General features: G+C 40.6%; 1 protein-coding gene across 3 annotated transcripts in view; it reads left to right on the top strand.

The window, feature by feature from the left end:
- The window catches only part of rnf220b (ring finger protein 220b), a 55383-nt gene that overhangs the window by 6414 nt on the left and 33504 nt on the right, over positions 1-15465 (top strand). For all 3 annotated transcript variants that reach the window (XM_053236526.1, XM_034306341.2, XM_034306342.2), the window contains exon 2: positions 1484-2300. In XM_053236526.1, the coding sequence (XP_053092501.1) occupies positions 1682-2300 (619 nt within the window). In that variant the 5' untranslated portion in view covers positions 1484-1681. The remainder of the gene's footprint in view (positions 1-1483; positions 2301-15465) is intronic.

The following is a 15465-nucleotide window of genomic DNA, read 5'->3' as shown; positions in this document are numbered from 1 at the left end:
CTGCAGTGTGATGAGATGGAGATGTTGGAGGAACTGTAGTGTGATGTGATGGAGATGTTGGAGGAACTGTAGTGTGATGTGATGGAGATGTTGGAGGAACTGTAGTGTGATGAGATGGAGATGTTGGAGGAACTGTAGTGTGATGAGATGGAGATGTTGGAGGAACTGCAGTGTGATGAGATGGAGATGTTGGAGGAACTGCAGCGTGATGAGATGGAGATGTTGGAGGAACTGTAGTGTGATGAGATGGAGATGTTGGAGGAACTGCAGCGTGATGAGATGGAGATGTTGGAGGAACTGCAGTGTGATGAGATGGAGATGTTGGAGGAAGTGTAGTGTGATGAGATGGAGATGTTGGAGGAACTGCAGTGTGATGAGATGGAGATGTTGGAGGAACTTTAGTGTGATGAGATGGAGATGTTGGAGGAACTGCAGCGTGATGAGATGGAGATGTTGGAAGAACTTTAGTGTGATGAGATGGAGATGTTGGAGGAACTGCAGTGTGATGAGATGGAGATGTTGGAGGAACTTTAGTGTGATGAGATGGAGATGTTGGAGGAACTGCAGCGTGATGAGATGGAGATGTTGGAAGAACTTTAGTGTGATGAGATGGAGATGTTGGAGGAACTGCAGCGTGCTCAGTAATAAAGTAGAGATGTACGCAGCAGTAAAAAGAGCAGGACACTAAAACTGCAGGAGGTAAAACTAACCGGCTAAAAATTTGCGACTCGTCATATTTTTTTAATTTTGCTTAAACAGCGCAGGAAACTTTCTGTTTATCCGGGAACTTTATAAAAATATATTTAATATCATACTTCATTCCTGCTCTAAACTTAAAACTCATCATGAAGAGTTTTACTCTCCTTCTCCTTCTTCTTCTTCTTCTTCTCCTTCTTCTTCTTCTTCTTCTCCTTCTTCTTCTTCTCCTCGTTCTCCTTCTTCATCATCATCATCTTCTTCTTCTTATTATTATTATTATTTAAGGGTTTGATATCAGACATTTATCTGTATCATTATAGATGTTTATACTTTCCCCTTTCTCTCTCTCTCTCTCTCTCTCTCTCTCTCTCTCTCTCTCTCTTCTGTCTTTCCTTTTTTGGCCTTACCCACACACGTCTCAAATTCTTTTTCCTTTCTTTCTTTATTTTCATTCTTTTTCTTTTTTTTTTTGCCTTTTTTCTTTCTCACACATTTTTTACTCTAAATATTTTTTTTCGCTTGTATTTTTTTCTTTCTTTGATTTTATTTTTAAAATTTTTTCTTTCTTTCTTTGTAATCCTTTCTTTAATTTTTTTTCTCTCTGTTTTTGTGTTACACTGTGTGTATTTCTGTTACACTGTGTGTAGTTGTGTGTAGTTGTGTGTTACACTGTGTGTAGTTGTGTGTAGTTGTGTGTTACAGTGTGTGTAGTTGTGTGTATTTGTGTGTTACACAGTGGAAACTTGATCCTGTCACTAATGTGACTGTTGTTTTTTTCCCGCAGATGCGTGTGACTGGATGATCCTCGTATAGACGTGCGTCTGGCCTCTCTCTCTTTCTCTCCCTCTCTCTCTTTCTCTCTCTCCCTCTCTCTTTCTCTCCCTCTCTCTTTCTCTCCCTCCCTCTCTCTCTCTCTCTCTCTCTCCCTCTCTCCCTCCCTCTCTCTCTCTCTCTCCTCCACATATTTTTTGTTAGAGCAGAAATGGACCTCCACCGTGCTGCTTTCAAGTTGGAGAGCTCCTCGTACGTGCCGAGCTCCATGTCGTCTCCTGCCCTCATGGTCCTGGCGTCGACGCCGGAGTCCGATCGCGACCCCTCCGTCGTCCCGTGCCAGACCTCGCGTCCGTTCGGCGTTCCGGTTTCTCTGGAAAAAGACCTGCACCTCCCGTTCCCCAGCGGCTCCTACACCTTTTCCTCTGTGTACCAGAGGCAGGGAGGGTTCACGCCCCGAGACTTCCCCGCCTCGCTGCTCCACCTGCACCCGCAGTTCACTCCGGCTCCGCTGAGCATGCTGGGACACGGAGCAGTGGGAGCGTTCCGGCCGTTCTCTTCCCCAAACGAGGACAGAGACGCAGGGATTTATCATTCCGCCTTCCTGCCCACCAAGAGGCTTAAGGGAGGCCCGGAGGCGGACACGTCGCCTCGTCTGCGCTACACGGTCACTGAAGGGAAGGAGTTCGAATTCGGGGTCAACCAACTGCCCTCCGGGTCTCCCGGTGCCCTTAAAGGAGCTGAGGATTCTGGGAAAAAGAGGTTCAGCGTGTCGGGGCTGCTGGTGGACGCCGAGGCCTCGTGTAGCCCCGAGGAGCGAAAGGAGGGATGTAAGTCTGTGATATCGTAACTCTCACATGTACACATAAGCTGATTAATTCTCTATAACAGCAGCTCTGACAGTAGCGCAGGTTTATATTAATAATGCACTCGCTGTAATACGTTATCGTTTCCATAGTAACAGCTCATTCACAGAGATGTGTGCAGCAAATTCTCCACTAATAATAAACAGATTAAAAAATGTGTGGAATTGAATAATTGACAAGGTGAAGTCTTCTGTAAGGAGAAATGGGTTTATTTTACATTTATGGAAGGAGTCTCCAGTGTCAGCGCTTTGTAACAGTCAGAGGTGAAGCTGTAACTGTAAGTTTTACGACGTCTTCAGGACAGAGGAGTTTACGCTTCGTGGGTCTTTTTCAGTAACATGACAAATGATAACTACAAATGGATAAAAATTATGTCTTTTTTTAATAAATAGAAAGCTGTAATTGTTGGTAAAGTGCTGTGGAGTAAGAGGACTGAAGTGCTGTTACAGGACAGTCATCTTCATCACACCACCCTGTCGTGATGATGTTCCTGAGTGTTTTATTACACACGTCTGCAGGAGTGCTATCTGTCAGTTAATAATCTGTTGCTCAGTAACTAATGTTTAACGAATATCTGACTAAAACAAACACAAATACGCAGCTTAATATATCAGACATTTAGAACAAGGTGACCTTTGGATGACTTTTCACAAAACCCGACTTTGTGATTAGTGAAAGATGAAGCTCATAGCGTCTGCTGTCTTGTGGTTTATGATTAAGAAAGAGAAAATCCTGCTTCTTTCATGTCAACAGCAGGTTCATAATTAAAAAAAGAATTCTGCACATATTTTAGGGTATGAAAATAATTTCGGGGGCCTTTTTGTGGAATGAGTGCTAAAGTAATGGCCCCGTAGAGAACAGAACCGCATCCAGTTTTCGGGGTTCAATAACAGTTTTGTACACATGTGTGTTTAATTCGGGTCTTGTAAGCGTTAGCATGCACTGCGATTGTTTTATGAAGTCATCCTTTCTTCTTTAATCCCTGTGAAGTCAAAAAGAACGTAGCCAAGCTGTATTATTATATATCATTATGACATATCATTACGACATGTCATTGTACAGTACATGTAATGATCATATGAGCTCAGAATCATGAATCATCAGGAAAACGTGGGAGACGCGCAAATCAGCCCCGAGACAACACGTCAATGCTAACGAGCAGGAGAGGCTGCGCTTTACACCTTCAGCTCAACACATCGCCCCCGCGCCTTCCATCCATTTTGATTTTGTTGAAAAACGAGTGGGAGGGACTGTCAGGCAAACGCGGAAACGCTCGTCATTTCGCTCTGTAATTGGCTGCGCCGAGTGTTTGGGCGGGAAAGAGAGAGACGGATTCTCTGGCGAGCGCGGAGGGAAAAAAGTTTCGGCTGCGTTCCACATGAAAGCGGCGCGCTGTGAGGGCTGGATGAGGAGCGATGGATTAGATATGCATGTCAATGCGAAAAATAATAATGACTGACACGGATACGGGAGAGAAACCCACACATTAAGGCTTCAGAAGTGAAGCGTTCGAGAGAAAAGTTTGAATTGTTTTGCCTCCTTTAGCCTACGCAGCTGTACACCTACGCCCATCTGAGTGACAGTCCCTTCCCTTCACTGCGCTATACTTCACCCTGAAATCTTACTACTACTGATAAGTCTTACTATTACTTCACTATAAAGTAAAGCTAGTCAGGATCACTTAGCAAAACTGTTATGCTAATGATGCTAACTATGCTAACATGGCCGTAACTAGCTATGAGGGCACTGAGGTGTGGACCGCTGTAGTATCAGAATGTTTCTTTTTTTTAACCTGTAACTCCACTTAACAAATCTCAAACCTCAATTTTTTTTTATTTTCATTATTTACACTATTGATAATATTGCTAAGTCAAATCAGCCTGCTAACTGCAGTAACATTAGCTAGTCAGGCTTGGCTATAAATAAACACTTAATTTTAGTCCAATTTTAAGTTGTATTGTGTAACATTACTCACTAATAATGTTTAATGAGTCAGAGCACAATAAAGTTCATTATTAACTATTGTATTGATGTCACAGTATCATGTAAAATAATTCAGAAATTAACACGTAACTCAGAAGTATTTTGTAAACCAAAATATTTCAGTCAATAGGATTAAACGGTCTGAATGGAGTCAGAGCAGTTTATAGAAGACTGGAAGTATAACGTAACAGAGACTGATGTAGATATTCAGTATTGTGATATATTAACTATGACACATTTCTGCACCATGGACCTCACTAAACTTTTTATCCTTATTACAGCTCTGATTGCTAGCAATGATTAGCATGTGTTTCAATAAACTACACTATTACATAGTCACTTTTAGTCACTTCCTGCACTGGAACTGGCTAATAATTCTTACCCCACCTTCACATAGCAGCGATTCGCTCATCTCACGTTTCCCAAATGGCTATATCCTGGTGGTTTCCCGCGTAGCACCTAGCATGACTTAATGCAACAGTGTGTGCAGATAGATCAAAACAGATCAAATTCACAGGTAAATTAATAAACTTTTTATTGTCAGTACTACATTTTTTTAGAAACAACAAGTACGACAGCATACACAAGCAGTTTGCTTAACTTTACAGTCGATTAGAAGATGTTAACGCGTTAAACTATGATGGCCCTACAAATCCAGCAACTGGATTAAAAACAGAACCACAAATTAAAACTGATTGGACAATTCACTAGAATTGCCTTATAGAAACGTTATGATGTAATTACAGTGCAAATGGACATTGTGCATGACAAGCACGTAGTGCAGCTGGGCGAACTCCACCACTGAATATACTACATGACCAAACCTGTGATTGGAGCATTAATATGCGACAGCCAATACGAAACAGCAGAGAGTATGCAAGTTTATAATGTCGTGAAGGTAATTCTTCATGCAACCCTCACATTACGTATGCTGAGGTCTTTATATGCGGAAAATCTTTATTTACAATTCCAAAACATTGCCTGATATCCAGAAGAAGGCAGCAGTTAAAAACAAGATCGGGTATGAAATCAAAGAAACGGGGAACAATCAAATCAATACAGCTAGGAGATTGGTAAGACTTCGCAATGAGTAGCTGAACTTGTGAGGAGGTACTTCTCATTTTTTTTATTGCACCTCCTCGTTTTTTTCCTTGCTTCACCTTTTCATTTCTTAGCTCCTCCCTCTGAGGTAGCAGAGACAGGAAACCAGAACAGCGAATTGAAACCAAACACATATTTACCAAATGAGCCGTTCTTGTTTACTGAAGTGTCACTTTAAAGCAACTTAGCGACTTTATTAGTGAATTATTGATGACGTTTCCCAGCTCTGTTAACTGTATATCCGATCTAATACTTGGATCAATTTCCGGGTCAGGGGCCGATGGAGGTAGGCTTGAGGAATCAACAAGGCATCCGTTAGGGTTTTGGGAAGCGCTTATATACCATGAAAGAGTAAGAAAAGAGGAAATTGAGCTCAGAGGTCACACTAAAGTCTAAGAGAGTGTGACCTCTACTGGTGGGAAGGGGTGCTGTCCTGAAATTCCCTCTTATTCGTTACCTCTCGCCTTTTGCGTGACAGCTACAAGCCGAGAAGCGTGAGGTTTAGTATGTCCTTCTGCAGAGACTTTGAACTGCTGCTCATGCTATGTCACAGGGCAGCTAAACTCTTCGCTGTCAGCCCTCTTCCGCATACATCAGCTCACATGATTGGCTGTTGTTTTTGATTGACAGGGGAGAGAATGATGCAGTGACGTCATCCCTCCCACCCAGAGACCCAGAGCACACAGATAATTTTAGCTTTTCTGTTTCTGATCTCTGACCTCCATGACCTCGTGCACATCTTTGTGCATTTCCTCGCCGTATCAGGAAACCGATTATTATCATTTGTTTTATGTCTGACCTCCAGGCCACGTCTCCAACCACCGTGTTATTTCAGCGCTCGTCTCTCACAACGTTCAAAAAAGTACAGAGTAACCCAACAGCTGTTTAAACACATCCTGTTTTTTCATCCCTTTTTTGAGAGGGCAGATGTCTTCACTGGGCCGAATCATGTTTATTTCCCTTCGGGAGGTATTTTAAACGTTTGGGTCGAGACCTGATAAAAAGCGAGACAGAGCGTGGACAAAGGCAGACGGCGCGCTTTCTACTTTCTACTGTCTACTGTCTGTTTCACCTCTTTCTGGCTGACTTGACGATTGCAGTGACATTCAGCTGTTTTACTCTTAAACTTTATTTTTTTTAACATTAAATGAATTTAACCATTCAAACGCATCATGTGTTAACCCATCTCACAGAACAATCTCCTTTCTTACAAAGTGTCTGCTGCTTTTTGCTCTTAAAGGAGCAATGTGGTTAACTAGCATCCACGCTAATGAGGACATTCAGGACATTCTCATGATTTACTTAAAATGAATTTTTCTGAACTATTAATTTACTTTGAATCTACAATTTGGATAACAGTGAACTCTTTAGTCAATATCACATTATCAGTGAAATATTGGATGATGCAACTTCCTGTTGAGCACGTTTGTGAAATGTTCCAAATGTTTCACAGGGGTGAATGTGTTCAGGTAACTGGGTTGAGTTTTTTAAATACGGTATTTTCCCTGTGGTATAATTGTACCACCTGTAACACCAGCGTCTTGCTGCAGAGGCTCTCTGACTGCACAAACTGAGACAGGAAAGACACACACACTACTTTCCATGCTCGTAAGGACCAATTTCAATCAATGCAGAGCTCATAAAGATGTTATCTTTTTTTGTAAATCGCAGAATTATAGTTAAATTATAGTAACCAGATACAATAGCATAGAAGTCACGGTTACCATGAAAATAAAAAATTAAATGGAAAAAAAGGGCAATATCTATGAGCTCTGTATCATCACTAGGGCTGCAGTCACGATCGTCTTTGTCAAGTCCGAGACCAGGACTAACCGAGATCGAGTCAAGAACGAGTCTTGAGAGGGTCGAGGCTAAATCAAGATCAAGTCCAAATAAAAGTAAAACATCTTTTGGAGTTAATTAATATTTTCCTAGCTAGCCTTAAAGCATGTATGTATATCACACAGAGAAATGAATGTATGATGGTTTAACATAGATTTTCCTTTGTACATTTGTAAGCTTACAATGTTTTTTGCGTGATGTTACAGTTAAAAAATGTGCCACTTTGCTGTTAAAACTGTTAACACGTGACTCCTTTTGGTTGCTTACGATATCAGTAACCTTGAACTTTAAAAAAGATTTAAACGTGTGCATGATGTTATGTGGGAAGTTTGAAATGTATTTTAAATCATCGCTGAGTAATTTAATGCAAGAACGTACCGAATAAGTGAGTTTTTGAAGAAAAGTACAACGGTGTACTTTTATATGCTAGCACTTCTATTACTCAGAATTCATTAAAGACGTTGTGGAAGCACTTTCTAGGAAAGCCATATGTATAATGACTTACGAATACATTCACAACATGTTATAATGCATTCATAACAATAACCATTACAATTAGTTATGAGAAGCCATTACACTTTGTAGCATTGTTTATAAATCGATAAATGAATACATTATCAGTAGTGCTTATAATATATTATTTCATCGCTCATAATCTCCTCATAATGCACTATAGCACCTGGAGCTTGCAGATATAACATGTTATGAGCACTACTTATGATGCATCATGTTAACAAGTCATAATCTATAATAAACATAGATATAAAGTGTAATGCATTTTCATAAATAATTTATAGATATGACCAACCTAATGATGCAGTTTCCAAGCGTGAGAAAGAAAAAAAGTGTAAATAATTAAAGTGTGTTAGCGAGGCGTTAGCAGCCCTGTTGGACAGATGGAAAGTGTGTATTCCTGTAAAAGAAATGTCACGTTATTGTATCTCACTACAGTAAAAGACACAAGATAAAGCCGTGGAGTGTTTTATCTCACTGCCGCCGCCGCCACCATCGCTGTCCCAATCCCCTTTGTAGTGGTTTTATAGCCGGCGCTGGCGAACATGAACGACACACACTATTGTCCACGTTGTTTTCTCACCTTCCCGTGGATCATGTGTTATCTGTAACCCCACACATCTGCCTGAATACGTGGGGTCATGTGACTCGGCTGTAAATTATCTGTATAAATGGTATCACCACGTCCAGACCGTATGTAAGCCAAATTGTGTGGTGTCTGAGCCTTTATGGAGTTTGTTGATTGGACGAGTCTGATTGAGGGCGCTCGGGACAAAAGGAGAGCACGTGTATAGGAGCAACAGCTGGCAGACGGATAATAGGGGGTCCGTCATGGTTACGTAGCATATCTAGCGTAAATCAGAGGAGGAGGAGGAGGAGGAGGGTTAACCAGCCACGCGCTGCTTAGTATCGATCTCATGGACGCTTTGGCCTTAAGGTCCGAGGCTTCCTGGAGCTGTTTCAATATTTAGCCGCCTCCTGAAGAGACGAGATCAATATTTACTCATCAATGCTTGTGCATGCGCATCCAGCTGCGTTATTTTCCTCCCTGCTGTGTGTAAACGGAGTGTGTTTACACACACACACACACACATGCACACACACTCCTATTTTTCCTCTTATACAGAACTTTTCATTTTTGTTAAACGTTTACAGGAAGTTTGTATTTTTTTTAATGTAGATGTTGAACATTGAGGTGAAAGAAGCTAATTTGATATTTCCCTCCTGTCGTGACGCTAGTTTTCTCTGCTAATACACGCTTAAGTGGAAGAGCTTTCATCTTCTCAGGAGGCTTCTTTTCTGGAAGGATGGAATGTGGACAGAGACGGACGATGTGTACCACCCACACTGCAACACTGCAATGGAGAAACATCTTAACACACAGGTTTTTTTCCTGCTGTTCCACCAGGTCAGGTTGTCTCTTTAGATTTTACAGCAATGCAGCTGGAATATTTGCTTTTTAAAATCCTGAATCTTCTCTTCAGTGGAAGTGGAAAAAAGAAATTCAACTCCTACTCCAGTTTTTTGCTTCACATTTGCAAATCCTGACATTTTTAAACACTTTCTCACACACTGGGAGATTTAAAGACACAAGAATATGACATCCGAAGACATTTTTTACATCATACTTGTAATTATATAACTGTTTAGCATTAATACCTTGTATGATTTCTTTTGTATTTTGTTTGAAGTTTTAAAAATTTGTCATGAGATTTTCTAAAACGAGAAAACAAGCGACAGTGACTCAGTGTTGTTATGTTGGTTATTCTGGACTCTGATTGGTCAGAAGCTGTTGATGAATTTTCTATAACAGCAGCCCTGACAGTAGTTCAGCTGCAAATCACAGGTTTATATTAATGTCCCCGTTTCTATATTAATACGTTATTGTTTCTATAGTAACAGCTCATTCACGTCGTTGATGTGGTGGAGTTTTCTGTGAGGAGACGTTTATGTAACATTCATGGAAGGAGTCTCCAGTGTCAGCGCTTTGTAACAGTCAGAGCTAAAGCTGTAACTTTAAGTCATGTATACATGCGTGTTGTGTAGAGTTTGTATGCGTAAGCTGATGGCGAAGTGGATTAGTGAGGCCGCTCTCCCTCTCTCGCTCTGACACTCTATGAGTGTGTGCGTGACTGTGTGTGAGTGTGTATGTGTATGAGTGTGTATAAGTGTTTATGAGGTGCGTGTATGTGAGTGAGTGTGTGTGTGTGTGAGTATGTATGTGGTGTGTATGTGTGTGTGTGACTGTGTATGAGTGTGTATGTGGTGTGTATGTGTGTGTGTATGAGTGTTTATGAGGTGTGTGTGTGTCTGAGTGTGTATAAGTGTTTATGAGGTGCGTGTATGTGAGTGAGTGTGTATGTGGTGTGTGTGTGTGTGTGTGTATGAGTGTTTGTGTGTGTGTATGATTGTTTGTGTGTGTGTGTGTCTGAGTGTGTGTGTATGTGTGTGTGTGTGTGAGTATGTATGTGGTGTGTATGTGTTGAGGTGCTGATGGTGAAGTGGATTAGCATGGCCACTCTCTCCGAGTGTGTGTGACTGTGTATGAGTGTGTATGTGTGTGTGTGTATGTCTGAGTGTGTATGTGTGTGTGTGTGTATGTCTGAGTGTGTATGTGTGTGTGTATGTGTGTGTGACTGTGTATGAGTGTTTGTGTGTGTGTATGTCTGAGTGTGTATAAGTGTTTATGTGTGTGTGTGTGTGTGTCTGTCTGAATGTGTATAAGTGTTTTTGAGATGTATGTATCTGAGTGAGTGTGTGTGTGTGTGTGTGTGAGTATGTAGGTGGTGTGTATGTGTTGAGGTGCTGATGGTGAAGTAGATTAGCATGGCCACTCTCTCTCTCTCTCTCTCTCTCTCTCTCTCACACTCTCTCTCTCTCTCTCTCCCCCCCCCCCCCTCTCCCCCCCAGTGTGTGAGCTCTCGTTAAAGCTCTGCCGCACTGCCCTGAAGCTTTTATGTGTTTATTGGGGTCCAGAGACAAATAAAAACAGCAGCCTCGGGCCCCGCAGGGTCAACCGGAGATCAGGGAACTGTTTCAGTGTGCCATTGTAAAGTTCATCCACACACACAACTAATCACCATTCAATCAGCAGCTGGCTTCAGAAATGAGAAATATCTCAGAATTCAGTTACAGAGTGTGAGATAATATAAGAGTGAGATAGTGGTAAAGTTACAGAGTGAGAGATAATATAAGAGTGAGATAGTGGTAAAGTTACAGAGTGAGTGATAATATAAGAGTGAGATAGTGGTAAAGTTACAGAGTGTGTGATAATATAAGAGTCAGATAGTGGTAAAGTTACAGAGTGTGTGATAATATAAGAGTGAGATAGTGGTAAAGTTACAGAGTGTGTGATAATATAAGAGTGAGATAGTGGTAAAGTTACAGAGTGTGAGATAATATAAGAGTGAAATAGTGGCAAAGTTACAGAGTGTGAGATAATATAAGAATGAGATAGTGGTAAAGTTGCAGAGTGAGTGATAATATAAGAGTGAGATAGTGGTAAAGTTACAGAGTGTGAGATAATATAAGAATGAGATAGTGGTAAAGTTGCAGAGTGAGTGATAATATAAGAGTGAGATAGTGGTAAAGTCACAGAGTGTGTGATAATATAAGAGTGAGATAGTGGTAAAGTTGCAGAATGTGTGATAATATAAGAGTGAGATAGTGGTAAAGTTGCAGAATGTGTGATAATATAAGAATGAGATAGTGGTAAAGTTGCAGAATGTGTGATAATATAAGAGTGAGATAGTGGTAAAGTCACAGAGTGTGTGATAATATAAGAGTGAGATAGTGGTAAAGTTGCAGAATGTGTGATAATATAAGAGTGAGATAGTGGTAAAGTTACAGAGTGTGAGATAATATAAGAATGAGATAGTGGTAAAGTTGCAGAGTGAGTGATAATATAAGAGTGAGATAGTGGTAAAGTTACAGAGTGTGTGATAATATAAGAGTCAGATAGTGGTAAAGTTACAGAGTGTGTGATAATATAAGAGTGAGATAGTGGTAAAGTTACAGAGTGTGAGATAATATAAGAGTGAGATAGTGGTAAAGTTACAGAGTGAGTGATAATATAAGAGTGAGATAGTGGTAAAGTTACAGAGTGTGTGATAATATAAGAGTCAGATAGTGGTAAAGTTGCAGAGTGAGAGATAATATAAGAGTGAGATAGTGGTAAAGTTACAGAGTGTGTGATAATATAAGAGTGAGATAGTGGTAAAGTTACAGAGTGTGTGATAATATAAGAGTGAGATAGTGGTAAAGTTACAGAGTGTGAGATAATATAAGAGTGAAATAGTGGCAAAGTTACAGAGTGTGAGATAATATAAGAATGAGATAGTGGTAAAGTTGCAGAGTGAGTGATAATATAAGAGTGAGATAGTGGTAAAGTTACAGAGTGTGAGATAATATAAGAATGAGATAGTGGTAAAGTTGCAGAGTGAGTGATAATATAAGAGTGAGATAGTGGTAAAGTCACAGAGTGTGTGATAATATAAGAGTGAGATAGTGGTAAAGTTGCAGAATGTGTGATAATATAAGAGTGAGATAGTGGTAAAGTTGCAGAATGTGTGATAATATAAGAATGAGATAGTGGTAAAGTTGCAGAATGTGTGATAATATAAGAGTGAGATAGTGGTAAAGTCACAGAGTGTGTGATAATATAAGAGTGAGATAGTGGTAAAGTTGCAGAATGTGTGATAATATAAGAGTGAGATAGTGGTAAAGTTACAGAGTGTGAGATAATATAAGAATGAGATAGTGGTAAAGTTGCAGAGTGAGTGATAATATAAGAGTGAGATAGTGGTAAAGTCACAGAGTGTGTGATAATATAAGAGTGAGATAGTGGTAAAGTTGCAGAATGTGTGATAATATAAGAGTGAGATAGTGGTAAAGTTGCAGAGTGTGTGATAATATAAGAGTGAGATAGTGGTAAAGTTGCAGAATGTGTGATAATATAAGAATGAGATAGTGGTAAAGTTACAGAGTGTGTGATAATATAAGAATGCTGTAGTGATTGGGGGCGGAGCTGGATGCTGTAGTGATTGGGGGTGTTGACGGGGGGCGGAGCTGGATGCTGTAGTGATTGGGGGTGTTGACGGGGGCGGAGCTGGATGCTGTAGTGATTGGGGGGGGGGGGGTGTTGACGGGGGCGGAGCTGGATGCTGTAGTGATTGGGGGGCGGAGCTGGATGCTGTAGTGGTTGGGGGTGTTGACGGGGGCGGAGCTGGATGCTGTAGTGATTGGGGGTGTTGACGGGGGCGGAGCTGGATGCTGTAGTGATTGGGGGGCGGAGCTGGATGCTGTAGTGGTTGGGGGTGTTGATGGGGGCGGAGCTGGATGCTGTAGTGATTGGGGGGGGGGGGGGGGGGTTGTTGACGAGGTGCTGTTTTTGGAAATGACCCTTAAACCCCTCCGTGCACCTGCAGAGACACACACACATCTGGAGCAGACATCACTGAGTCATGTGCAGCTGTTGTTCAACTCGAATAACATCCAACTGGCAAACGCTTCACTTTCAACCTGTGTGTGTGTGAGTGTGTGTGTGTGTGTGTGTGTGTGTGTGAGTGTGTGTGTTTTATTGTTATTTTCTTTTACGTACACAGTTTTTGCTTTATTGCTTTTTACATTTTTAATTACAAACTTTTATTAGATCAAAGTCTAAAACTTTCTCTTTCAAACACTGATGAAATGTCAATTTGAATTCCAGCTGCCATGTTGATGATGTCATAGTGGGCGGTACAGTAACTGACCAATCAGCAGATTAGTTTCTGCTCACAATGGAAGAAGAAAAAGAAAGAAAAAGAAAAAAGAAATAGTGTGGAACTGCATTCATTCTTTTTTTCCCCTATCTCTTCTGTCTTTCTCTTCATTTCCTTTCTTTCTTTCTTTCTTTCTTTCTTTTTTCTTTCTTTATATCTATCTCTTTCTTTCTTTCTCTTTTTATCTATCTCTTTTTCATGTTTCTTTCTTTCTTTCCTATCTATCTATCTATCTCTTTTTTCTATCTCTTTCTTTCTTTCTTTCTTTCTGAATCTATTGTTTCTCTCTCTGTCTGTCTGTCTCTCTCTCTCTCTCTCTCTCTCTCTCTCTCTCACATTCAGCTCTTTGCAAACTCAGGATTTTCTTCTTTTGGATTTCTTTCTCTCGGTTTGTTGCTCTAGTCCTGACAGTCGATGCTAATCATGTCTCAGGCTGTGTATTAGTAACGCTCAGAGTTATCGGGAGTGTAAAAGCAGCGCTGTAAAAGACTTTGTGATTTTATGCGATCTGTGTGTTTCACAAACGCATTAAAGCCTCTTGTCTCTTTTTTAAAGTTTAATGTAAAAAATAAAACAGGTTTTATGAAGCATGTGACGGTTTTCAAAGTTTCTTTGAATCCAGGTTTATAGTTTGGTGGATCAGACTGTGTAGCTTTATAGAGCTGACCAGCTGAAGGTGTGCGTGTGTGTGTGTGTGTGTGTGTGTGTGTGGAGCCCCGTTGGGAATTGTGGCACGTCCCAGTGGTAAATCAGCGCTGTGCTAATTGGTGGAATAACAGCACTCCAGCAGTATATAACCTTTTATGTGTCTCTGTGTTCTTTATTACGGCGCTAACGAGGAGCTGTACATCAGGACGAGACGCTGAGCTGCACATAAAAACATCGCCGCCTTTCACTGCACTCTACACGTATACACACACACACACACACACACACACACACTACTTCATCTGGATGGGATCCTCTTCGTTTGCATGCGCTAATCAGCATGCTAATGATGCTAATTATCCCTGGAGACCACACAAGCACCGCAGCATTAAATCTCCCGCTCTCGTTAAGACTCGGCTAATCACACGCCGCCGAGCGCTCCAGCCTTCACCACGTTCACTTTTGGTTCATTGTGTTAGCGTTAGCTGCATCCTGACAGCTCCATGAGGTGATTTCTTATGTGCAGGAGCTCCTCTGGGATTTTATTCCCGATTCCCGATCGGCCATGTCGGTGTTTTTCTCCGTCCTCCTCGAAGAACATTACAGGCCGAATTACAGACTGATCAGTTTAGTCTGGAGACACGTCTGTGATTTTCTGTACAGACGTCACCTCGAGTTGGAACAAAAATACTTGGTGCAGGACAACAATCCTGATAAAGAGTCGACTGTCAGGAAACAAGTTTATTTCATCAGTTTCTTATACACTCAAACAGCACTCTTTCTTTCTTTCTTTCCTTCTTTCTTTCTTTCTTTCTTTCTTTCTTTCTTTCTTTCTTTCTTTCACTTTTTGTCATTGTTTATTTTCTTTTTCTTTCTTTCTTTCTTTCTTTCACTTTTTGTCATTGTTTCTTTTCTTTTTCTTTCTTTCTTTCTTTCTTTCTTTCACTTTTTGTCATTGTTTCTTTTCTTTTTCTTTCTTTCTTTCTTTCTTTCTTTCTTTCTTACTTTCACTTTTTGTCATTGTTTCTTTTCTTTTTCTTTCTTTCTTTCTTTCTTTCTTTCTTTCACTATTTGTCATTGTTTCTTTTTCTTTCTTTCTTTCACTTTTTGTCATTGTTTCTTGTCCCTTTCTTTCTTTTTTTTCTTTGTTTCATTTTTTGTCATTCTTTCTTTCTTTCACTTTTTGTCATTGTTTCTTTTCCTTTTCTTTCTTTCCTTCTTGTTGGAAGAAAAACACTTGGCGTATTCAGACTCGTAGCGCGTGTATCAGAGCCGCTCCTCCA

The sequence above is a fragment of the Pangasianodon hypophthalmus genome, chromosome 8 (genome assembly GCF_027358585.1).
Source record: "Pangasianodon hypophthalmus isolate fPanHyp1 chromosome 8, fPanHyp1.pri, whole genome shotgun sequence".
NCBI classification, from domain to species: Eukaryota; Metazoa; Chordata; class Actinopteri; order Siluriformes; family Pangasiidae; genus Pangasianodon; species Pangasianodon hypophthalmus.
Note: the sequence above shows the minus strand (reverse complement) of the source record. Positions and strands in the feature narration are given on the sequence as shown.